This window comes from Monodon monoceros, unplaced genomic scaffold, assembly GCF_005190385.1.
Source record: "Monodon monoceros isolate NGI ecotype Baffin Bay Population unplaced genomic scaffold, NGI_Narwhal_1 Super_Scaffold_8, whole genome shotgun sequence".
NCBI classification, from domain to species: domain Eukaryota; kingdom Metazoa; phylum Chordata; class Mammalia; order Artiodactyla; family Monodontidae; genus Monodon; species Monodon monoceros.
The window spans coordinates 57,517,881-57,544,664 of NW_021703785.1; the positions used below are offsets into that span (position 1 = coordinate 57,517,881).

At 43.0% G+C, this 26,784-nt stretch overlaps 1 protein-coding gene across 2 annotated transcripts in view; it reads right to left on the reverse strand.

Moving 5' to 3' along the window:
* The window catches only part of EBPL (EBP like), a 50,580-nt gene extending 27,697 nt beyond the window's left edge, over positions 1-22,883 (reverse strand). Inside the window, exon 1 of one of the 2 annotated variants that reach the window (XM_029210239.1) lies at positions 22,694-22,864. In XM_029210239.1, coding sequence (XP_029066072.1) covers positions 22,694-22,864 — 171 coding nt within the window. Of the gene's footprint in view, positions 1-22,693 lie in introns of both variants that reach the window. The other variant, XM_029210238.1, reaches the window with a different exon arrangement.
* Positions 22,884-26,784: the final 3,901 nt, after the last annotated feature.

Sequence of the window (26,784 nt, forward strand, 5' to 3'; positions counted from 1 at the left end):
AGAGGCCCGCGTACCAAAAAAAAAAAAAAAAAAAAAAAAAAGAAAATTTTCATGTATATGTTATTATGTAGCTACAAATACTTAAAATACTTTCTCCCTGCCATTAGTTTTTCTACTGTTAACCTAGAGGGTGATGAGGAAAATTCCACAATGTTTATTGACTTAAAAATTTTTTAAGTTCTGTGTATCAGGAATTTTGGTTTAAAAAACATAGGAAAGTTCATACTAGATGCTCCAAAATGTGACCGAACTATACCTATCTAATTGAGTTGCCAACAAAATCAGCTTAAAAGCTAAAATGTATCATGGCAAATAAATTAAGTAACAGAGGTCAGTCTATTTTTTCACTTAAGGTATTCCAGACATGTAATTCTAACAACGGATTTTATAGACTTTAAGACAGCTACAAGTCAAAGCTCAGATTAAAAAAAAAAAGTGCTTGAGCTGGGCAAGCTTCTACTATCTATAATTCAATGACCATTTTGTAGAGAATGCTCAGTTTACTCATTTCACCCTTAAAGAAAAATTTAGCAGCAAAAATGCTTTATAGAAATAAAAGAGAACATACATTTTCTGTTTTGTAATTTGTGTTTGTATTTGTAAAGGCTGAATTTATACTTAAATATATTTGCAAGTTTTTTTTTTTTAAGTGCGTTTGGATGAAGAACCAGAAAAACAGTGCAACATGAATTAAGAGTGGGAGAAAAAAGTGGAATAAGAATGGAATCAGTACATAAATCCTGTCAAAATTTATTAGCATTTTCTGATCTGACTCACAAAACCTCAGTCTAATCAGACTTGATTTTTCCATATCATGGCAACAGCATACATCATTGTTTCTGGAAGGATCAGCTGCTTCAGCCTCCTACAGTACCTCAGTGACAAGGCTTTAGTGACTTCATAAATATATGCTGCCCAGCTGTCATCCACTTAATGAGATGACGACTTCCATTTGACGGAACCTGTCCTAGCAGATGGGCTGTCGCCTGACATTAACAATGGACCATGCTGGCACTTTTGTGTACTTCAGGAATCATACAGCCACACAAGTCCTATTGTTCCTACAACATAGCAGCTTAGTGTTTGATTTAGGACTTAAAGAATATTTCTCCCGTTTTAAGAATATATCCTTCTCTGCTGAGGCAGTTGTTACTTCTTAGAGATTTGAAACCTTCCAAGGCTCATCTTAATTGGACATGTGTACTACCACATTATTACATAGAGATGGGATGAAAATTAAAAGTTAATCCAACTAAAGGGTATGGCGAGGAGGGGTCACAAAAGGGACAGAGGAAGAATTAACATTTACTGAACTCTGTTAAACGCCAGGCACTGTGCCAGTGCCCTACATCCTTGCTATTCAAATGTGGTCCACAAACCACAGCATGAGCACCTCCTGGGAGCTTGTGACAAATGCAGAATCCCGGACCCTATCCCAGACCTATGGAGTCAGAGTCTACATTATAAAAAGATCCCCAGGTGATTACTATGCACAGTCAAGTTTGAGAAGCACGGCCCTAAATTACAAAGCTTTATTTAATCCTATAATAACCATTTGAAGAAAATATTATTTCCATACTTTATAGACATGGCCCCCAAATTCATGTTGAAATCTTTCCCCCGAAAGATGATGGTATTAGGAGGTGCTTAAGCCTTGAGGGTGGAACCATCATGAATGGGATCAATGCCTTATAAAAGAGGCTCCTGAGAGACCCCTAGTCCCATCCACCCAGGTGCCAGCTATGAACCAGGAAGCAGGTTCTCACCTGACCATGCTGGTGTCCTGATCTCGGACTTCCAGCCTCCAGAAATGTGAGAAATAAATTTCTGTTGTTTATAAGCCACCCAGTCTGTTGTATTTTGTTATAGCAGCCTGAAAGGATTAACACAAATAAGGAAACCAAGACAGAAAAAAAAAAGTCCTTTCTTCCTTTTTTTTTTAAACATACATTTTGCTTTTCATTTCTCTTTGCTGCCTAAAGGGTTTAATGCAAAATACGAGTCTTAGCAAACTATGAAATAAATAGTTGTACATTTTTACTATGCAATAAAGGGGGAAACCATTGTAGTGAGAATCTTGACTTTTCTGTACATGCTCTGCAGACTCCTCAGCCTGTACTTCTCACACACGTTTAATGCCCATATATTCCATAATGCACATATAGTCCTTCCTTCCCCTCCGCATGACAGAAAGGGTTTTCAGCAGGGAAAGGGGTGCTGCCCAAGGTTTCACAGGTGGGAAATGGCTGGGCCAGCTGCACCAGCACATCGTTGGACCCCAAAGCCCATACTCTTCCCACCTGCCCACTCTGCCCCAGGCTTCTTGAATAACAGTCAGACCTCCTCTGTAACAGCCCTGTGTAACCAGCACCGCCCTTGAAAGGCAGCCTGTGGCGTGTGTGAGGGTGAGTGACAGGACAGAGAAGCACCAGGAAACCATGTCGTGAGAAGCAGTGGAGCTGTTTCATAGACACGGGATTCAACTTCCCTTTGGGTTACACAAGAGGGCACAAGTAGGACCCTAGAAGTAGAAGTCATAAGGAGGCTAATTTTAGCTCAACATAAGGAAACATTTTCTTGTAACTAGAGCTATTCTATTTTGGAAAGACGGCACTGACAAAGTTTGCAAGCAAAGGGTGGATGACCCAACATCTGTCTGGACTATCAGTAAAATCCCTATACAAGGGGGAGGCTGGCCTACTTGGCTCCTAAAGGCCTCGACTATGGCGGCTTTCTCCCCTTCCACACACAGTACTGGGCATTCCTTTATTTTATTTTATTTTCTTAATATCTTTTGGCCACGGGACATGTGGGATCTTAGTTCCTTGATAGGGGATTGAACCCGCATCCCCTGCATTGCAAGTGCAGAGTCTTAACCACTGGACCACCAGGAAGTCCCTGGGTGCTCCTTTAGATGTGTGGGTCACGATGCACGCTGTGCCCAGCATGACTCCGCCCCCAGTTCCCATGGGCTGGACCGTGTTCTACACTGTGACCGCCACTCCTTTGGCTGTAGGTGATTGGATCAGAGGATGAGGAGGGACGAGGAGGAAGACAACGCATAGGCTGGGGCCTGGCCTACAAAGAAGCCTATCCAAAATGCCACACTCAGACACAGATGAGCTGGGCTCGTGAAATTCTTACTCTCTGGAACACAGATTCAGAAACAGGGAATGAATCCAATCAGATTCTGAAAGTTAATATGTAGGAGAGGTCAGGAGAGGCCAGGAGAGGCCAAGAACAAATCAACATTATGAATGAACTCAAGTTACTAGGAAACATGGTGTATTCGTTTGGTTGGGCTGCCACCGAAAAGTACCACAAACTGGGTGGCTTAAAACCACAAATACTTATTGTCTCACAGTTCCGGAGGCTGGATGTCCAGGATGAAGGTGTCAGCAGGGTTGGTTTCTTCCGAGGGCTGCAAGGGAGACTCTGTTCCATGCCCCTCCTTCTACATCTTCTAGGGGCTTGATGGCAAACTTTGGCATTCCTTGGCTTGTAGAAGCATCACTCTGACCTATGCCTTCATGTTCACATAGTGTTCCCCCCGTGTATATGTCCCTACATCCAAATTCCCCCCTTTTATAAAGACACCAGTCGTTATTAGGTGAGGAACCATGCTAATGACCTCATTTTTTTTCTAATGACTTCATTTGAAGTTAATTACACCTGTAAAGACCAGATCTCTCAATAGGGCCACATTCTGAGGTCATGGGGGTTAGGACCCCAACATGGGTCTTTTTGGTAGGGACACAATTCAACCCATATTCAACCCACATGGATGTGGGTAGAGGCTGGACTTCCCAGCCTCAAGAACATGAGAAATAAATGTCTGTTGTTTAAGCCACCCAGTCGGTGATATTTTTGTTATATTAACCCTAGCAGACTAAGACACTAAATGCTGGTGAGAATGTGGAGCAACTGGAATGCTCAAGTATTGCTGGTGGGAATGGAAAATGGTACAGCCACTTTGGAAAAGAGTTTGGCAGCTTCTACTCTAGTTAAAGAATCCCACTCGTAGGCATTTACACAGGAGAAATAATATATATGCCCACACAAAGACTTAGAAGTAGATACCCACAGCTGCATTATTTATAACAGCCCAAAACTAGAAACAACCCAAATGTTAACTGGTAAATGGATAAATAAATTGGGATATAGACATATACTGGGATACTAGTCAGCAGCAGATCATGCTAAATGAAAGACTACATACTGTATGATTTCATTTATATGAAATTCTAGAAATGGCAAAACTTTAGTGACAATAAATCAGATTAGTGTTTCTTGGGGCCAGAGGCCAGGGCTGGGATCATCTACAAAGGGGCATAAGAAGACTTTCAAAAAGTGATGAAAATGTTCTATACTGTTACTGTGATGGTGGTTGGTTGCATAACTCTATACAATCACCAAAATTCATCAGACCATATATAAAATGGGTGAATCTTATTGTATATAAATTATAACTCAATAAATTATAAATTTATTTTATAATTATTATAAATTATTATAACTCAATAAATATTGTTATAAATTATAACTCAATAAAGCTGGAAAAAGAATTTAGAAAAGTGGCTGGTTACTATATAGATATAACCCAGTAATTTCACTTATCACAACAATAGTCTGTTAGAATACAAAGGAGAAAAATCTCATAGTAGTAATAAAAATATAAAATATTTAGAAGTAAATTTTAAGAGACTATAACAGAAGATTTATTTAAACAAATTGAGATCCACTCAATTCTTAGAAGAGACTCAGTATTGCAAAGATATCATTTAATCTCAAATTAATCTATACATTTAAGAAAATCCCAGGGCTTCCCTGGTGGCACAGTGGTTGAGAGTCCGCCTGCCGATGCAGGGGACACGGGTTCGTGCCCCAGTCCGGTAAGATCCCACATGCCGCGGAGTGGCTGGGCCCGTGAGCCATGGCCGCTGGGCCTGCGCGTCCGGAGCCTGTGCTCCGCAATGGGAGGGGCCACAGCAGTGAGAGGCCCGCGTACAGCAAAAAAAAAAAAAAAAGAAAGAAAGAAAATCCCAAATCAAAACACCTAATTTTACAACTTGGAAAACTGAATCTAAAGTTCATCTGGAAGGATATATAGTAACATGCTTGAAAAAGGGTGATGAGTTCGAAGGATATATAGTAATGTGTTTGAAAAAGGGTGATGAGTTCGCTTCGTTGGCTATTCAAAAGCACTATAGGGGCTTCCCTGGTGGTGCAGTGGTTAAGAATCCACCTGCCAATGCAGGGGACACGGGTTTGAGCCTTGGTCTGAGAAGATCCCACCTGCCGCGGAGCAACTAAGCCCGTGCACCATAACTACTGAGCCCATGCGCCACAACTACTGAGCCTGAGCTCTAGAGCCTGCGAGCCACAACTACGGAAGCCCTCACGCCTAGAGCCCGTGCTCCGCAATAAGAGAAGCCACCGCAATGAGAAGCTCACGCACTGCAACAAAGAGTAGCCCCAGCTCGCTACAACTAGAGAAAGCCTGCGCGCAGCAATGAAGACCCAAGGCAGCCAAAAATAAAAATAAATAAAATAAATTAATTAAAAAAAATAAAAAGCACTATAATGCTAAAATAGTAAGAAACAGAACTGAAACCAAAAGATTCATAAAATAAAACTAAATTTAAAAAATCCCAAACATATCTATGCATATAAAAGATTTCAGCATATGATAAAAATGGAATTTCAAGTAAGTGGAGAAAGAATGGATTATTCAATAAATGAAGTTGAGATACTTTCTTGCTCCCCCCCCAAGAAAAGTGTATAATAAAATGTAAAATTATACATTTATAATTTAAACGTAAAATTATTTGCACTAACATATGTCTATCTCTTTCAGATCAATAAGGAAAAGATGAACAGCCTCATAGGAAAACGGGCTATAGGGAACTCCCTGGCAGTCCAGTGGTTAGGACTCCATGCTTTCACTGCCGAAGGGCCAGGGTTCGATCCCTGGTCAGGGAGCTAAGATCCCACAAGCTGCACAGCATGGCCACAAGAAAAAGAAAAAGAAAAACAGGGTAGAGGAGGTGGACCCAAGACTCAGCCCCAGATTCCTGTCCCAAAGCCTGGTACAGAACAGCAGAGCTGCCCTCCCTCAAGAAAACATGAGGCTCAGGCACTGAGGGTATCAGCTGTGAGGAGGATGGAGCAAAGACTAGATACTCCTTTTTTCTGGGAATCATGTAAGTCTCCTGCGTTCTCATGAGACTCTGCAAAAGAGAGAAGACCCCTAATAACTGAGGTCGAATTTATTTCCCACTCCCAGGCAGGACAGGAGGTTGCCAATTCAATTTATTTTCTTTTTTTTCCAGCTTTATTAAGGTATAATTGACAAATAAAATTGTAAGATATTTAAAGTGTATAATGTGAATGTTTGATATAACTGTAAAAGGATTACCATAATCGAGTTAGTTAACACGCCCATCACTTCACATATTTACCTTTTAAAATTTTTGATAAAAGAAAGATGAGCTATTTCTTACATGACATATTTTGTGGTGGAAAAACTTATATCTCCTTAGACATACTTCTTGACTTGAATCTCAGGTTTGAAATTTGTCCTACAGAAGAAAAGACATCTGTTCAAGAATGTTTATTGTAGTTTCTTGTTTGTTTTTAGGAGCAAAAAACAAAACCAAAAAAAAACCCTGGGCTTCCTTGGTGGTGGAGTGGTTAAGAATCCGCCTGCCAATGCAGGGAACACGGGTTCGAGCCCTGGTCCAGGAAGATCCCACATGCCATGGAGCAGCTAAGCTCGTGCGCCACAACTACTGAGCCTGCACTCTAGAGCCCACAAGCCACAACTACTGAGCCTCTGTGCCTGAAGCCTGTGCTCCGCAACAAGAGAAGCCACCGCAATGAGAAGCCCAGAACTAGAGAAAGCCCGCACACAGCAATGAAGACCCAATGCAGCCAAAAATAAATAAATAAATAAAGTTATTAAAAAAAAAAAACAAAACCAAAACTGAAGGTTGCACGGTTGGTTCAATTATGGTATATCCATTCTATGGGAAAAGGATATTTTGACCCGGGTCCCCCAGAAAGTATCATGCTATGTTCTACTACTATTATGGGGATTGCTATCCCAAGGAGGCAGAGGAGGGGAAATGGGAAATGGAACAAAGGAGAAGGATGATCAGATATGAGGGTGCATTACAGGGATTAGTAACTCAGTAAGGCTGCTTAGTAACAAGCTAACTGATGTCTCAACCTTACATTTTTCTAGAGATTTTATGAACTACTGCTTCTTTGGGGAGTTCATCTTGGGGGAGGACGGAAGAAGAATTTATCCTGTAGTTTCCAAAGACCACCGTCAAAGGTTTCAGCCTGTGGGTAGGTGTGTGGGAGCTGAGTGGGTCCCCAGGATCTCACACCCGAGTGGCATCCAAGGGGCCTGGGGCAGGAGGTGGGAGCAGGTGCTGCCTGGCTGGGCACCAACGGAACTGGAGTTGGTCGCTGTCATGGTGGCAGGACTAGAGCATATTGTCAAGGGTCTGATGAAGCCAAGAAGATCCGAGAGGATGCAAAAGAGGTATCTGATACAATATTGATACCTCGTACTGGATGAGTGTGAGAAAGTAGCTGATGGGAATATAAATGGGTACTATCTTTCTGAAATCTTTAAAAACTGGCTTCCCTTAGGGCCAGTAATTCTACTTCCAGGATTCATCCTGTGTAAATACTTAAGACAAGTGAATGAAAATGTACAGAGAGCATTCTATATAATTGCCAGCAACTGGGAAGAGCCTGTAAGTCCAACAATTAGGGATCGGTTAAACAGATTACACATAAAGTATAATGGAATCCTATGCAGGTATTTAAAATTATGAGGTAGTTCAATAGACTGATCTGTATGGTCACTGGACATAGTTAAACGGAAAAAGTAACAAAGAATGAATAATATGATCCCATTTTTGTAAAGAGAATTCTGAAAAAAATATTTATCTGGATATATGTTTTCATATAAATTCTGGAAGATTATTTATTTATCTATTTATCTAGGCTGTGCTGGGTCTTACTTGCTGCACACGGGATCTTTGTCGTGGCATGTGGGAGCTTTTTTTTTTTTAGTCGTGGCATGCGAACTCTTAGTTGTGGCATGCACGCGGGATCTAGTTCCCCCAACCAGGGATCAAACACGGGTCCCCTGCATTGGGAGCACAGAGTCTTACCCACTGGACCACCAGGGAAGTCCCTGGAAGACTATTAAGAATACTAACAATAATTATCTCTAGGCAATTTTATCGTTTTCTTCCTTTTAGATATATAAATGTTATGTTTTGCAATGATTGTGGGAATATACGATTTAAATAAATTTTGTTTTAAAAGACTGTCTGACATAGAAAAAGAACTGACATTTTAGATATCTGAGCAATTTGAGGCTTAAAATGTAAATGACTGATACTGCTATAAATTGAAAGGATAGAATCATTCTTCCATTCATTCAATATTAACAAATATTCCATAATAGCTCCTACAAACCAGGCAAACATGCCAGGTACTAGAGACAGAGGAAGACAAAATAGCTACAAACTGTGCTCAGTGTTATAAAGGAAAAAAGATATTTCCCTAGAGTATCTTTTCCATTTCAAAGGAAATAAATTTTACTTGCATTAAAATTTTTTGTAGTATTTACATACTTCCTCCTTATACAAAAGATTTTAGGTCAATTACAACAAAAACATTCATTAAATGGTAAAATATACATAATTTACCCTGAATTTGGATCAGGGTCAATAAGAATGTCTATATGCAGACCATCTTCTGTTGTTATTATAGAGCTTAATGTGATTCTGAACTTCCAAGCAGCCAAAGTGAAAAGGAGAAACATTTATATTGTTCTTGCTGTCAGAGAGAAATAGACAGACCAATTTTTTTTTAGGAGAAATTAAGCTTCTCCTAGCACTTATCTGCGAAAGAAATTTCTCATATGGGTTTCACATTGAGAGTGATATTAGTAAATATTATTCTCCAAATGAAACGATAGGAGAAAAACTCTGCTATTCCATAAGCTCTGAGAGGACAAGGGCCATCCATTTTGTTTGCATCTAGCACAGCAAGACGCAAGTACCCCAGCAGGCACTCAAATTTTGTGGAAATGAGGAACAACAGAAAAATACATCATTTCTGAGATGTGGCTAGATAGACAGCTATCCCTATTGCTAAGGAACATCCTTCTTCATGATGTTAGAAAACAGACTGAATTTTGGTCTGCAGAAGTACAAGGGCTGTCTACCCACACCCTAAATAATGGACAGTGGGTCATTATGGGTGCCATTCCCTAGGCTTTTAATTAGGCACCATTTCTAAGTTTATACTAAGGTTCTCCGGAGAAACAGAACCACTGGGAGATTATATCTATATCTAAATCTATATGTATATATAGGTCTATCTATCTACCTAGATCTATCTATCTATCTAAAGAGATTTATCGTAAGGGACTGGCTTATGCAATTATGAAGGCTGACAAGCCCTACCATCTGCAGGGTGAGTCGTCAGCAAGCTAGAGACCCAAGAAAGCTAATGTAGTTCTAAGTCCAGAGGCCTGAGAACAGGGAGAACCAATGGTGGCGATCTAGTCTGAAGGCCAGCAGGCTTGAGACCCAGGAAAAGCCATTTTTTCAGTTCAAGTCCGAGGGCAGTACAAAGCCAAGGTCCCAGTTTGAAGATAGTCAGGCAGAAGGATTTCTTGCTGACTTGAGGAAAGGCCAGATTTTTGTTCTAATCAGGCCTTCAACTGATGGGATGAAGCCCACCCATGTTAGGGAGGGCACTCTGCTTTACTCTACCAATTTAAATACTAACCTCATCCAAAAACACCCTCACAGAAACACCCAGAATAACGTTTGTCAAAATATCTGGGTACCGAGGAGCTTCAAGATGGCAGAGGAGTAATACACGGAGATCACCTTCCTCCCCACAAATACATCAGAAACACATCTACATGTGGAACAACTCCTACACAACACTTACTGAACGCTGGCAGAAGACCTCAGACCTCCCCAAAGGCAAGAAACTCCCCACGTACCTGGGTAGGGCAAAAGAAAAAAGAAAAAACAGAGACGAAAGAATAGGGACGGGACCTGCACCTCTGGGAGGGAGCTGTGAAGGAGGAAAGGTTTCCACACACTAGGAAGCCCCTTCACTGGGGGAGATGGGGGGGGCCGGGGGGGAAGCTTCGGAGCCACGGAGGAGAGCGCAGCAACAGGGGTGTGGAGGGCAAGGCGGAGAGATTCCCGCACAGAGGATCGGTGCTGACCAGCACTCACCAGCCCGAGAGGCTTGTCTGCTCACCCGCCGGGGCGGGCGGAGGCTGGGAGCTGAGGCTCGGGCTTCGGAGGTCTGATCGCAGGGAGAGGACTGGGGTTGGCGGCGTGAGCACAGCCTGCAGGGGGTTAGTGCACCACAGCTGGCCGAGAGGGAGTCTGGGAAAAAGTCTGGAGCTGCCGAAGAGACAAGAGACTTTTTCTTCCCTCTTTGTTTCCTGGAACGCGAGGAGAGAGGATTAAGAATGCCGCTTAAAGGAGCTCCAGAGACGTGCGCAAGCCACAGCTATCAGCGTGGACCCCAGAGACGGGCATGAGACGCTAAGGCGGCTCCTGCCGCCACCAAGAAGCCTATGTGCGAACACAGGTCACTATCCACATCTCCCCTCCTGGGAGACTGTGCAGCCCGCCACTGCCAGGGTCCTGGGATCCAGGGACAACTTCCCCGGGAGAACGCACGGCGCGCCTCAGGCTGGTGCAACGTCACGCCGGCCTCTGCTGCCGCAGGCTCGCCCCGCATCCGTACCCCCCCTCCCCCCCGGCCTGAGTGAGCCAGAGCCCCCGAATCAGCTGCTCCTTTAACCCCGTCCTGTCTGAGCGAATAACAGATGCCCTCAGGCGACCTACACGCAGAGGCGGGGCCAAATCCAAAGCTGAACCCCAGGAGCTGTGCGAACAAAGAAAAAGGGAAATCCCTCCCAGCAGCCTCAGGAGCAGCAGATTAAATCTCCACAATCAACGTGATGTACCTGCATCTGTGGAATACCTAAATAGACAACGAATCATCCCAAATTGAGGAGGTGGACTTTGGGAGTAACGAGATATATATATATATATATATATATATATATTTCCCTTTTTCTCTTTTTGTGAGTGTGTACGCGTATGCTTCTGTGTGTGATTTTGTCTGTATAGCTCTGCTTTTACCTAGGGTTCTATTCTTTTTTGTTTGTTTGTTTTTTTAGTATAGTTTTTAGCGCTTGTTATCATTGGTGGATTTGTTTTTTGGCTGATGGCTCTCTTCTTTCTTTCTTTCCTTCTCCTTTTTTTTTTTTTTTTTTTTTTTTTTTTGGTACGCGGGCCTCTCACTGCTGTGGCCTCTCCTGCCGTGGAGCACAGGCTCCAGACGCGCAGGCTCAGCAGCCATGGCTCACGGGCCCAGCTGCTCCGCGGCATGTGGGATCTTCCCGGACTGGGGCATGAACCCGCGTCCCCTGCATCAGCAGGCGGACTCTCAACCACTGCGGCACCAGGGAAGCCCTCTTTTTTTTTTTTTTACTACTTTAAAAAAAATTTTAATAATTATTTTTTTAAATTTTAATACCTATTTTATTTTATTTTCTTCTTTCTTTCATTCTTTTTTTTTTTCTCTCCCTTTTATTCTGAGCCATGTGTATGACAGGCTCTTGGTGCTCCAGCCAGGCGTCAGGGCTGTGCCTCTGAGGTGGGAGAGCCAAGTTGAGGACATTGGTCCACAAGTGACCTCCCGGTTCCACGTAATATCAAACGGTGAAAACCTCCCAGAGATCTCCATCTCAATGCTAAGACCCAGCTCCACTCAACGACCAACAAGCTACAGTGCTGGACACCCCATGCCAAACAACTAGCAAGACAGGAACACAACCACACCTATTAGCAGAGAGGCTGCCTAAAATCATCATAAGGCCACAGACACCCCAAAACACACCACCAGATGTGGACCTGCCCACCAGAAAGATAAGATCCAGCCTCATCCACCAGAACACAGGCACGAGTCCCCTCCACCAGGAAGCCTACACAACCCACTGAACCAACCTTAGCCACTGGGGTCAGACACCAAAAAAAACAGGAACCATGAACCTGCAGCCTGCAAAAAGGAGACCCCAAACACAGTAAGTTAAGCAAAATGAGGAGACAGAGAAACACACAGCAGATGAAGGAACAAGGTAAAAACCCACCAGACCTAACAAATGAAGAGGAAATAGGCAGTCTACCTGAAAAAGAATTCAGAATAATGATAGTACAGATGATCCAAAATCTTGGAAACAGAATGGAGAAAATACAAGAAACGTTTAACAAGGACCTAGAAGAACTAAAGAGCAAACAAACAGTGATGAACAACACAATAAAGGAAATTAAAAATTCTCTAGAAGGGGCTTCCCTGGTGGCGCAGTGGTTGAGAGTCCACCTGCCGATGCAGGGGACACGTGTTCATGCCCCGGTCCAGGAAGATCCCACATGCCGTGGAGCAGCTGGGCTTGTGAGCCATGGCCACTGAGCCTGTGCATCCAGAGCCTGTGCTCCGCAACGGCAGAAGCCACAACAGTGAGAGGCCCGCGTACTGCAAAAAAAAAAAAAAAAAATTATCCAGAAGGAATCAATAGCAGAATAACTAAGGCAGAAGACAGATAAGTGACCTGGAAGATAAAATAGTGGAAATAACTATTGCAGAGCAGAATAAAGAAAAAAGAATGAAAAGAACTGAGGACAGTCTCAGAGACCTCTGGGACAATATTAAACACACCAACATTCGAATTATGTGGGTCCCAGAAGAAGAAGAGAAAAAGAAAGGGACTGAGAAAATATTTGAAGAGATTATAGTTGAAAACTTCCCTAATATGGGAAAGGAAATAGTTAATCAAGTCCAGGAAGCATAGAGAGTCCCATACAGCATAAATCCAAGGAGAAACACACCAAGATACATATTAATCAAACTACCAAAAATTTAATACAAAGAAAACATGTTAAAAGCAGCAAGGGAAAAACAATAACACAGAAGGGAATCCCCATAAGGTTAACAGCTGATCTTTCAGCAGAAACTCTGCAAGCGAGAAGGGAGTGGCAGGACATACTTAAAGTGATGAAGGGGAAAAACCTACAACCAAGATTACGCTACCCAGCAAGGATCTCATTCAGATTTAATGGAGAAATTAAAACCTTTACAGACAAGCAAAAGCTAAGAGAATTCAGCATCACCAAACCAGCTTTACAACAAATGCTGAAAGAACTTCTCTAGGCAGGAAACACAAGAGAAGGAAAAGACCTACAATAACAAACCCAAAACAATTAAGAAAATGGTAATAGGAACATACATATTGATAATTACCTTAAATGTAAATGGATTAAATGTTCCCACCAAAAGACATAGACTGGCTGAATGAATAAAAAAACAAGACCCATATATATGCTGTCTACAAAAGACCAACTTCAGACCTAGAGACACATACAGACTGAAAGTGAGGGGATGGAAAAAGATATTCCACACAAATGGAAATCAAAAGAAAGCTGGAGTAGCAATACTCATATCAGATAAAATAGACTTTAAAACAAAGACTATTGCAAGAGACAAAGAAGGACACTACAAAATAAGCAAGGGATGAATCCAAGAAGAAGATATAACAATTGGAAATATTTATGCACCCAACATAGGAGCACCTCAATACATAAGGCAAATACTAACAATAAAAGGGGAAATGGACAGTAACATAATCATAGTAGGGGACTTTAACCACCCCACTTTCACCAATGGACAGATCATCGAAGATGAAAATAAATAAGGAAACACAAGCTTTAAATGACACATTAAACAAGATGGACTTAATTGATATTTATAGGACATTCCATCCAAAAACAACAGAATACACTTTCCTCTCAAGTGCTCATGGAACATTCTCCAAGATAGATCATATCTTGGGTCACAAATCAAGCCTTGGTAAATTTAAGAAAATTGAAATCATATCAAGTATCTTTTCCGACCGCAATGCTATGAGACTAGATATCAATTACAGGAAAAAATCTGTAAAAAATACAAACACATGGAGGATAAACAATACACTAGTTAATAACCAAGAGATCACTGAAGAAATCAAAGAGGAAATCAAAAAATACCTAGAAACAAATGACAATGAAAACACGACGACCCAAAACCTATGGGATGCAGCAAAAGCAGTTCTAAGAGGGAAGTTTACAGAAATACAATCCGACCTTAAGAAAAAGAAACATCTCAAATAAACAACCTAACCTTACACCTCAAGCAATTAGAGAAAGAAGAACAAAACCCCCCCAAAGTTAGCAGAAGGAAAGAAATCATAAAGATCAGATCAGAAATAAATGAAAAAGAAATGAAGGAAACGATAGCAAAGTTCAATAAAACTAAAAGCTGGTTCTTTGATAAGATAAACAAAATTGATAAACCATTAGCCAGGCTCATCAGGAAAAAAAGGGAGACGACTCAAATCAATAGAATTAGAAATGAAAAAGGAGAAGTAACAACTGACACTGCAGAAATACAAAGGATCATGAGAGATTACTACAAGCAACTCTATGCCAATAAAATGGACAACCTGGAAGAAATGGACAAATTCTTAGAAATGCACAACCTTCCAAGACTGAACCAGGAAGAAATAGAAAATATGAACAGACCAATCACAAGCACTGAAATTGAAACTGTGATTAAAAATCCTCCAAGAACAACAACAAAATTTTCCAACAAATAAAAGCCCAGAACCAGATGGCTTCATAGGCAAATTCTATCAAACATTTAGAGAAGAGCTAACACCTATCCTCAAACTCTTCCAAAATATAGCAGAGGGAGGAACACTCCCAAACTCACTCTACGAGGCCACCATCACCCTGATACCAAAACCAGACAAAGATGTCACAAAGAAAGAAAACTATAGGCCAATATCACTGATGAACATAGATGCAAAAATCCTCAACAAAATACTAGCAAACAGAATCCAACCGCACATTAAAAGGATCACACACCATGATCAAGTGGGGTTTATCCCAGGAATGCAAGGATTCTTCAATATACGCAAATCAATAAATGTGATACACCATATTAACAAATTGAAGGAGAAAAACCATATGATCATCTCAATAGATGCAGAGAAAGCTTTCGACAAAATTCAACACCCATTTATGATAAAAACCCTCCAGAAAGTAGGCACAGAGGGAACTTACCGCAACATAATAAAGGCCATATATGACAAACCTACAGCCAACATCGTCCTCAATGGTGAAAAACTGAAATCATTTCCACTAAGATCAGGAACAAGACAAGGTTGCCCACTCTCACCACTATTATTCAACATAGTTTTAGAAGTTTTAGCCACAGAAATCAGAGAAGAAAGAGAAATAAAAGGAATCCAAATCGGAAAAGAAGAAATAAAGCTGTCACTGTTTGCAGATGACATGATACTATACATAGAGAATTCTAAAGATGATACCAGAAAACTACTAGAGCTAATCAATGAATTTGGTAAAGTAGCAGGATACAAAATTAATGCACAGAAATCTCTTGCATTCCTATACACTAATGATGAAAAATCTGAAAGTGAAATTAAGAAAACACTACCATTTACCATTGCAACAAAAAGAATAAAATATCTAGAAATAAACCTAACTAAGGAGACAAAAGACCTGTATGCAGAAAATTATAAGACACTGGTGAAAGAAATTAAAGATGATACAAACAGATGGAGAGATATACCATGTTCTTGGATTGGAAGGATTAACAGTGTGAAAATGACTCTACTGTGCAAAGCAATCTACAGATTCAATACAATCCCTATCAAGCTACCACTGGCATTTTTCAAAGAACTAGAACAAAAAATTTCACAATTTGTATGGAAACACAAAAGACCCTGAATAGCCAAAGCAATCTTGAGAAAGAGAAACAGAGCTGGAGGAATCAGGCTCCCTGACTTCAGACTATACTACAAAGCTACAGTAATCAAGATAGTATGGTACTGGCACAAAAACAGAAATATAGATCAATGGAACAGGATAGAAATCCCAGTAATAAACCCACGCACATATGGTCACCTTATCTTTGATAAAGGAGGCAAGAATATACAGTGGAGAAAAGACAGCCTCTTCAATAAGTGGTGCTGGGAAAACTGGACAGCTACATGTAAAAGAATGAAATTAGAACACTCCCTAACACCATACACTAAAATAAACTCAAAATGGATTTAAGACCTAAATGTAAGGCCAGACACTATCAAACTGTTAGAGGAAAACACAGGCAGAACACTCTATGACATAAATCACAGCAAGATCCTTTTTGACCCACCTCCTAGAGAAAGGGAAATAAAAATAAACAAATGGGACCTAATGAAACTTAAAAGCTTTTGCACAGCAAAGGAAACGATAAACAAGACGAAAAGACAACCCTCAGAATGGGAGAAAATATTTTCAAATGAAGCAACTGACAAAGGATTAATCTCCAAAAGTTACAAGCAGCTCATGCAGCTCAATATCAAAAAAACAAACAACCCAATCCAAAAATGGGCAAAAGATCTTAATAGACATTTCTCCAAAGAAGATATACAGACTGCCAACAAACACATGAAAGAATGCTCAACATCATTAATCATTAGAGAAATGCAAATCAAAACTACAGTGAGGGGCTTCCCTGGTGGCGCAGTGGTTGAGAGTCCGCCTGCCGATGCAGGGGACACGGGTTCGTGCCCCGGTCCGGGAAGATCCCACGTGCCGCGGAGCGGCTAAGCCCGTGAGCCATGGCCGCTGGGCCTGTGCACCCCGGAGCCTGTGCTCTGCAGCGGGAGGGGCCACAGCAGTGAGAGGCCCGCGTACCGCAAAAAAAAAAAAAAAAAAGAAAGAAAAAGAAAATGGTAATGAAGAACCTAGGGGCAAGACGGGAATAAAGACGCAGACCTACTAGAGAATGGACTGGAGGATACAGGGAGGGGGAAGGGTAAGTTGGCACAAAGTGAGAGAGTGGCATGGATATATATACACTACCAAATGTAAAACAGATAGCTAGTGGGAAGCAGTCGCATAGCACAGGGAGATCTGCTTGGTGCTTTGTGACCACCTACAGGGGTGGGATAGGGAGGGTGGGATAGGGAGGGTGGGAGGGAGGGAGAAACAAGAGGGAAGAGATATGGGGATATATGTATATGTATAACTGATTCACTTTGTTATAAAGCAGAAACTAACACACCATTGTAAAGCAATTATACTCCAATAAAGATGTTAAAAAAATCTTTTTTTATACCCCATGGCCCAGTCAAGCTGACACGTAAAATTAACCATAATAAACATTTACCATTAATATACACCTAAACTAACTGTGATTCACCAGGCTCACCAAAGAGCACAAGGACTATAAATTCATTTACCAGAGAGGATATCTATCTTAGAGTAGAACTGATGAAGATGACGATGCCAAAAAAGGAAAGGAAAACAGGAGCCAGTAACAGACGGTGAATTAAAAGGCAACTTCAGACCTCATGGTAAAGTAGGAGGAGGAAGAAATTTTTAGAAAGTCCCAAGGTCGGAGGCTGAAGTTATTGTGGTGGAAGGCGAAGAACAGATGGTGATGTTAAATGGAAAAGGGTAATGTCCAAAATACACAAATCAATAGGGACTTAAGCAGCCTCAGGATTTCTTGAAGAAAGACTACTCGTGGGTGTTAAGGCAGAATGAATGGAGAGACTACCCAGCCCAGATTTTCTGTGACAACTGCCCTGCACCCTGACGGACAAGCCCAAGTCATGCTCCACAGTGATGAAAAGGTGGGAATGACTAGTCAAGGGGCTTGAGCAGAGGACAAGCGGTAGACTCAGGCGGACGCAGCTCTGCTGGAGGTCAGTTCACGGGGCCAAGCAGCACACCATGTCTGTGCGCACACGCCTCTGCCCTTCACTCTCCCCTTGACCAGGCTCCTGCTCACAAACAGGCTCAGACCTTCCCATCTTAAACCCAGAGTCTCTTGCCTGCCCCTGCCTGTCTTTTGAGCTTTCCTTTGTAAACAAAGAAGAACAAAGGGTGTTGCTGAGCTCCCAGCCCTACAAGAATTAAGTCAATAGCCACTGCAGTTGCTGACAGGTACCCTGAGAGGAACTTGGGATGAAAGACAGGGTGAGACACTCTGTGCTTCAGAAAAACAGGCCCCATAGGTAGTTAGACGCATATCTCAGGAAGAATTTTTAAGAGCCAGATCCCTGCATCTTCCTGTACATGGAAAAGCACTGATATCATTAACTGGAGATATCTGCTCTTTGAGACTAGCAGTGATCTTTTACCAAGATGTAGGCTGACTGCATGTATTCCCGAGCCAAAAACCATAAACAAGCTGGTTTCTCCCCCATCTTTTGGGAGTAGTTTCCTCAGAGCTCCCAAGAGGTTGTCTCCTGGCCCATAGTCTTCAGTAAGGTCCCTGAATAAAACTCAAAACCCTTAGATTGTCCATTTTTCTTTAAGTCGGTGTCTTCCTACACTCTCCTTGCTCCCACCACCAAACCTCCTGAAGGTCTTGCATATGCAGCCTCCACTTCTTCTCTATCCTACCTGCTAAGCCTCTGCCTCTGGCTCCTGGTCCCTCCATTCAAGCAATACTACTCTACCACTGGCTTCCTGATGGCTGGTCCCAGAGGCCATGGCTCAGCCTTCACCTTTTTTTAAATGTTAAATTTTAATTTTTTAAATGGTGCTGCACATTTAACAGGGATCTTGAAATTCCCTCCCTTGGGTGCCAGGACCCAGCACTATCCTGTTCTTGGTCTTTCCCACTTTCTCCACTTCCTGATCTTCCTCTCCCTGATTGTTCAATGCAGACATTTTAAAAGACTCTGCTGTCATCCCTCAGCCTTTTCACCTTTCTGTTTTCTCTTACTCAGAAGTCACTCATCCCCAGGGCTTCCTGTTGTCTCCTCCAAGGCAGCGAAGAACTTCCAACTCTCTATTCTGCCCTGTTTTCCCAACAGGTCTTACATTTTCAATGCCTTCTGGCCATTTCCCCTCAACCACACCCCCAGCCCCAGATTCACAGTTCTAAAATCCGACTTTCCTGTCTTTGTTAACGTTATCAACATTATCCATGTCGGCCAGGTTCTAAACCCCAAGATCATCTCCACCCACAATGTAAAAGGGGTCAATTTGACTTACAAAATTCTCCCCTGCAAAGTCTCTCGTATTTATCTTTCCTCCCCGTTTTAACTTCCACCATCACCTTAGCTCAGCTCTTTCTTCTCACTCCTAAAATACTGCAATTGCTTTTAGCTGATCTTCTTGCCCCTGAACTGTCCTTTCCAATCCACCCTGCACCTGTTGGGAGACAATTCTCCTTGACTATCTCCTAGTCCTGCACTGTCTGGGATGTCTGAGCACAGGCATTTACAGATAATTTAAGAATATTTATGTAAGGAGACATTCCAGGGAAGTAGAGCTTAGAGACATCTCCCTCCTGAGAAAAAGACCTTGCCTCCTCTTCCCCAGAGAAGATTTGTTTTCATGCCTGAGGAAAGATACAGTCTCTCTCCAGAGAGAAGTACGAGCAGGTCACCAGCAGCTCCATATAAGAAAGGAGCCTAATTTGGGGGTTTTCTCCTGTAATGCACCCCCAGCATGCGCAGGTATCATCTGGCCCTCACTGTATCGCCCCGTGGAGCTTGGGGAATCAAACAGGCTAACTTGTTTAACTTGTAAGAAGGGTAAAATCTCAGACCCCTTACAGTTTGACTTACACGACCACCAAACTATCTTTTGAAAGATGTACTTTGGCCATACTTCCTTGCTTGAAACCCTTCAATGGCTTCCTACCACAGAATAAAACTCCAAGTCTTACCTGTCATTCAAGTTCCCTTTCCTGCCTGTCCTCCCACTTTATATAAGGGACTTGAGAATTTGAGGATTTTTGTATCCTCAGGGGTCATGGAAGCAACCTACCATGCATACCAAAGGAGGATTATAGTATTGAGAAAGAAAGAGAAAGCAAAGTTTTCAATAATCGTCTAGGTCTGTAGATGTTTGTCAGTTGGAGAGATGTTGCTGGAATCTTACCCTATGTAAATCTTGTGCTCTAATCAATCTGGACTTCCAGATGTTTCCCAAACATAGGAGTACACATCCTGCTTCCAGGCTCTGGCCATGCCTAGAATGCTATACTTAGATCGCAGATGAGGGAAAACCCATGAAGCACCAGTGCAAGAAATGCCTATTGCCAACTTTTGAGGGATGGTGAGTCATGCCATTGATTTCCTCACGTATGTGACCATGGCTCCTACCAGATGAGAAATGAACCAGACCTTCATCTTAGCCATAGCTGACTAAACTGAAGGTCAGTTCTGCAGCCCCGAATAACCACAGTCTGGCTGGACATCTGGGAGGTGAACTACCCCTGGGAATGCTTGGCCTGAAACTCTGTCCAATAGGGGAGCTCTGCATTTGATGGCGGCCAACAAACCCAAATATCTCCTCTATTTGAGAAGTAAAGGCAAAAGGAGTGAGGAGAAGCAGCTTAGGTTCTAGTGGGAACAAGTGAGTTGTGGTTTCAGATCTCCTCCAGCCTCTACATTCCAATCTTAGCTCCTGCCACATTTCTAGGTATTCTTGCAACGAACTCCCAATTATCCCAAAGATAATACGGACATGCATTTGTCTTGCAGGCCTCAACCACTTAGTCAAGTGCCTTCTCACCAATCTCTAACACTTGTGTACCAAGATGCTGGTTGAAATAGTGTGTAAATAGTAAATTTAACCAGCCAATATTAACGGGCCTGTTTTTATTTATCATATTTCTTCATCAATTGTAAGATATATCCCAATCTCAGAGACATAAAATATCAACAAAAGAAGCCACAGCGGTTACGTCATTCATTGTTGCAACATGCGAAAAAAATGTGCATTTTAGAATTAAAGAACTAAGATATGGTGCAAACAGTGGGATGTTTTGCAGCTGGGACAGGTAAATGGCACAAGATGGGGCCGTGGGTGGGGGCAGGGAGGCATTTCCTTCAGAACAAGGACGGGGGAGAGTGGAGCAATGATTCCACCCATGGGGCTACACCTCAAGTTGCCACAAATGGAGATGTGTGTAGTGCTACCTGTCACAGTCTGTGAGTAAAAAGTAGAATTAATTTTAAACCAGGTGGAAGACATGTATGTATATGTTTTAGTGTTTTTATAACTTTTTTGTGTGTCTAAAATATAATACTCTCTTAAGTGGGCCTAGCAACCTGTTTTACTGTCCCTGTTCTTTGGGACACCTTGTGTTCACTGACAGCTTAAAAATCAATTCTATAAATAAAGGAGTTAAGGGAAGTATTTACTGTTATCTCCACAAGTTGACTATTAGGAAAGAAGGAATTTCATCATTCCAGCAACATCTGGTATGTGCACATATCCAACGGATAAACATCTATAGCCCTAGATGATTATCCAAAACTTTGCTTTCTCTTTCTTAATACTCCATCTCTCCCTCAGTATCGTCAGGTGGATTGCTTCCAGGACCCCTGGGGATACCAAAATCCGCAAATGCTCCAGTCCCTTAGGTAAAAATGGAGTAGTATCTGCATAGAACCTGACATCCTCCCTTATATTTTAACTCCTCTCTAGCTTATCTTTAATGCCTCACATTAAAGATACTGCGGGGAAGTAGGCTGTGAGGGTGGCAAATGCAAGTTTTGCTTTTTGGAAATTTCTGGATTTCTTTTCTTTCTGGTATTTTCTATTCTCCACTGGTTGAATCCGCAGCTGCCGAGGAGGAGGGATTGTATAGACTCTGGCTTCACATTAGCTATAGGTTTGCCTAGATTTAAGCAAGGTCAAATTTGCAAAAAAAGATATTGTGGCATAGTTTTAAACAAAGCTTTAAAATAAGAAGTGCGTGCACAGGGAGGGGAGCATTTTCAATAGAATCCCTTAAATACAACCGTCCTGGCCATTTATAAAGTGAGTTGAACTTTTAAGGATATGTTTCCTAAAGCCTGGCGTGAAAGAAAGTGCAAGCTTTGGAGCCAGACTAAACCTGACTCTGAATCATGCCAGTTGTGTGGCACTATAAAGTCACCTAACTTTGCAGGGCCCGTTTTCTCCTCTGTAAAATGGGGACAGTAACAAGTACCTTACGGGGTGTTCATAGGTCAGAAATTTTAAACACAGTACTGTGCCTGCATACAGTCGTCACCCAACAAATGGTGATTACTACTGCGGGGCGGGGGGCTGGTTTTGGGCCAGGGCCCAGCACGCCTCATCACCTCTCCCTGCTCCCTCTGGGGCATTCAAAAACTCTCTCAATTACGTTCAACATTTATGTGCAGGATAAGATGTTAAGTAAGCCAGGCCTTTCTGTAGTTTACAAACCGACTAACAACACCGTACACGAATTACAATTTTCACGGTTTTCTGATTTTTTGTTTTTTCTTTGGTAGAGGAATTGGCACCATAGGGAGGCTGCGCTCTCTTTTTACAGACTTGGGACCTCGGAGAGGTGTGGCATCTGGCCAAAGGCCACGGGCACCGCGGCCTCCAGAGGTTTCCCGGGTCTCCCGCCACAGGGGACGGGGCGGCCGAGTCGTCCATGTCGTTTTCTGGAAACTCTCTGGGACGAGGGAGGGAAGGGTCCCAAGAGAGGCGGCGTCCGCCCGCGTTTTCGATGCCGAGGCGACCACACTTACCAGCGCGAAGTGCACCAGGGCGTCGAAGCAGAGCCAGGCTAGCGCCCCGCGGTCCGCAGCCCCCAGCCCGCGGCCCAGGCGCAGACCCAGTGCGCAGCCCACGGCCAGCAGCGCGGCGCACAGCAGCAGCGGGCCTCCAGCCGCGGCGCCCAGTTCCCAGTCGCCGCGCATGCTTTCTGCTCCCGGCGCCGACCGCGGGGCACCAACAACGAGGATTGCCCGGTGCGCCGGGAGAAGCAGGGCGGCGAGGGGGCGGGGCTACTCGGCCGGGACGGGGCGGAGCGGAGCGGACGGAGGCTTACACGGCCGCCCGGCCGCCCCGCCGCCCCGCCGCCCCGCCGAGTCGCTGGCTACCAGAGCCCGGAGGTTTCCTTAAGCCAGGAACGTGCTCACCTCCTCGCTTTACTGCCGGAACCAAACCTATTACCAGACCACGCCCGAAGGGCTGGTAATAGGGCCACACCATTTGACGCAGTGTGATTTTTAACAAGGTTCAAAGCCTTACACCACAAAGTGAAATCCAGATGGTGGAAATTTTGCCAATAGAGGGGGGAGAATTTTAGGGACAAAAGGTTCTAATTAGGCTCTTGCAAGCAACCACCACTAGGCATTTTAAAGCCCTTGTGGCTTACTCTGACCCTATATCTTAAAAATCCAAAAAGCAGAGACTTCCCTGGTGGCGCAGTGGTTAAGAATCCGCCTGCCAATGCAGAGAACACGGGTTGTATCCCTGGTCTGGGAAGATCCCACATGCCACAGAGCAACTAAGCCTGTGCACCACAACTACTGAGCCTGTGCTCTAGAGCCCACGAGCCACAACTACTGAGCCCGTGTGCCACAACTATTGAAGCCCGGGCACCTAGAGCCAGTGCTCCGCAACAAGAGACGCCACTGCAATGAGAAGCCTGCACACCGCAACAAAGGGTAGCCCCCGCTCGCCGCAACTAGAGAAAGCCCACGCGCAGCAACGAAGATCCAACGCAGCCAAAATTTTTTTTTTTTTTAATCCAAAAAGCAGCAAGAGTATGAGGGAGAGGAGCAATAGGCCACATCAGCTTGGTACTAGATACTTTTACCTGTGGTATCTTATCTTCACAACAGCCCTAGGAGTTCAGTGTTTTCTTATTTTACAAATGTGGAAAAGAGGCTCAGACATTAAATAATTTGTCTAAGGACGCTCAGTGGCTGGGCCGAGGCCAGAGCCCATGAATGGGTGTCCCCAAGGCCTTTGCTTTTTGACCCTGCAGTGTGAGTAGATACTTAATATATATTAACAACTACAGTCGGCCCTCTATATTCGCAGGATTCGCATCTGTGGATAGGAAGGGACAACTAATGGGACTTGAACGTGCACGGATTTTGGTACACACGGGGTCTTCTGGAACCAATGTCCTGTGGATACCGAGGGACGACCGTATAGCTCTCCTTCAGTGACGTGCCCCTTTGTTCCGATCACCATGTTTAACCTTTTCCATCCAAAAACAACAGAATACACATTTTTCTCAAGTGCTCAAAGAAGTCAGAGTTTAAAAAGATTGTAACCCTTATTGATCAAGCCTGCGTTTTCAATTTGGAGTAGCCAGGTAAAATATAGAACGCCCAGGTAAATTTGAATTTCAGATTTTTTTAAAAAGTGAAATTTTAAGTATATACTTATACCAGCATATAACTAGGGTACTTATGCTAAAAAGTCATTTGTTGTTTTAAAATGTGGTTTGTACATATAATAGAATATTATTCAGCCATAAAAAGGGAATCCTGATATGCTACAACATGGATGAACCTTGAGGACATTATGCTATGTGAAATAAACCAGTCACAAAAAGACAAATACTGCATGATTCCCCTTATATGAAGCACCTAAAGTAGGCATATTCCTAGAGAAAGAAATACAGAATGGTATTTGCCAGGGGCTAGGGGGAGGGAGAAAAGGTGACTTGTTTAATGGCTGTAGAGTTTCAGTTTTGTAAGATGAAAAAGTTCTGGAGTGTGGTTGCACAACAATATAAATACACTTAACACTACTGAACTGTACACACTTGCAAATGTTTAAGATGGGAAATTTTATGTGTATTTTACACAATTTAAAAAATGATTTCTGGCATCGAACACAAATTCAAAAACTTTCCCCCTTAGTTACTCCGTATCATTTTTTACATAGCAGTTAACACTAGATGAAATTATTTATTTATACATGTATTGTTAGTCTCTTGCCACTAGAGTATAAGCTCCACAAGGCCAGGTGTCTGGCTTGGTTACTGCTGTATCTCTGGCACCTATTACAGAGTTTGACATATACTAGCTGCCCAATTAAATAACTGCTGACTGAAGGAGTATGGCCAATCCTGCCACCTATGCCTTGGATTCTCTCCTGTAACTTGGAAAATTGATGACTGCTCTTCTCTTGTATATTCAATGTCTTTCTCAACTGGATTTCCCCCATCAATTTCCCCACACCACTCTTTAGCGACTATCCTGCCCTGTTCCCCTTCTGAGCAAAATAAAAGCCTAAGAAACTGATTAGATTCACTGTCTTCATATTCTGCCCTTTCCTCAGTCCTGCCTACTCTAGTTTCCACCCTCATTACTGCAGTGATAACAGCTCTCACTAAGGTGACCAGTGACCTCCGCATCGCTAATGAAAGGACATTTCCTGTCCTTACCTTACTTGACCTCTCAACAGCATCACCGGGCACTGAAATCTCTTTTTCCTCAGTTTTCTGAGAAAACACACAGCTTTTCTTCCCCCCTCCCTAACCATACCTTCTGTTTCCTTTGCAAGCTCATCCTCCTCTACATGCCCCTTGAATGCTGGAACTTCAGTCCTAAGCCCTGTTCTCACTCCAAATGCTGAACCCAGGCAGTCTCACCCTCACTTCCTGCTTTACTAATCACCAAAATAGGGGATTCAAATCTCTAGCCCGGCCCCCTCCTCTGAGCCCCAGACCAGTATTTCCAGTTGCCCTCCTTGACCGTCATTTGGATGTCTCCACTCAACACAATCCAAACTGAATTCATCACCCTCTACTCCCTATGTCTGAGTCTCTCTCAGTGTTGCTTATCTTTTTCCTTTTTCTTTTTGTATTTTGGCTTCGCCTCAAGGCTTGCAGGGTCTTAGTTCCCCGACCAGGGATTGAACCCAGGCCATGGCAGTGAAAGCACCAAGTCCTAACCACTGGACCACCAGGGAACTCCCCCTCAGTGTTGCTTATCATACTCTATTTACATTCATCAGTTACAGCAACCCAGAAACACAGAAATTATCCTTGATACTTCCCTCTCCCCAAACTCCAGATCTAAGAATCACCTACTCCTGTCTGTTTTAGCTGCCAAGTATCTCTTGATCCCACCCGCTGTTCACCATCTCTTACTTCAGGGCTTCACACTATTTCGACCTGACACATCATTAAACCCAAAGTACATTTCCTGTCCTTACCTTACCAGCCAATGATTGTTACTGAACACAATTCTCCTATCATCACTCTTGCCTAATAATGATTTACCATTGCTCTTAGAACACCAAAGTTTCTTTCCATGACTTACAGGCGTATGGTCTAGCACCTCCCTCTCTCTTCAGCCCCTCCCCTGCCCCGGTAGTCCTCCTCCCCACTATCATCTTGGCTCCAGCTGTACTTTCTTTCCCTCCCTGGACCCCCATGGTGCTTCCTACTTTGTATGTACTGTTTCTTCTGCCAGAAAAGTTTCCAGTGAATCTGCCCTATTAACTCTGCTTTTCCTTCACCACTATAAGCTGTGTAATTTTTGGCAAACATAACTTTCCTCTGCCTGATAATAGAACCTTCAGCCCAGAGTTGTTGAGGACCGAGTTGGTACTTCTCAAGCACTCAAGCCAGTGGCTGGCACTTAGTAAGAACTCACTGCCAGCCTGATTATCACCTTCCTAACGAGGCTGATTCCCTCTATTACGTATCATTGTGTATCTCTTTTTTCTAACATTTGTCATAACTTTTTTACTTTTATTCATGTGTGTGGACCCCGCGCCCTAGCACAGTACCTGGCTGGAGATAGGATGCTCAAGAAATATTTGAATGTTCCTAAAGGCTTAGTCAAAATTCTTACTTATAAAAGAC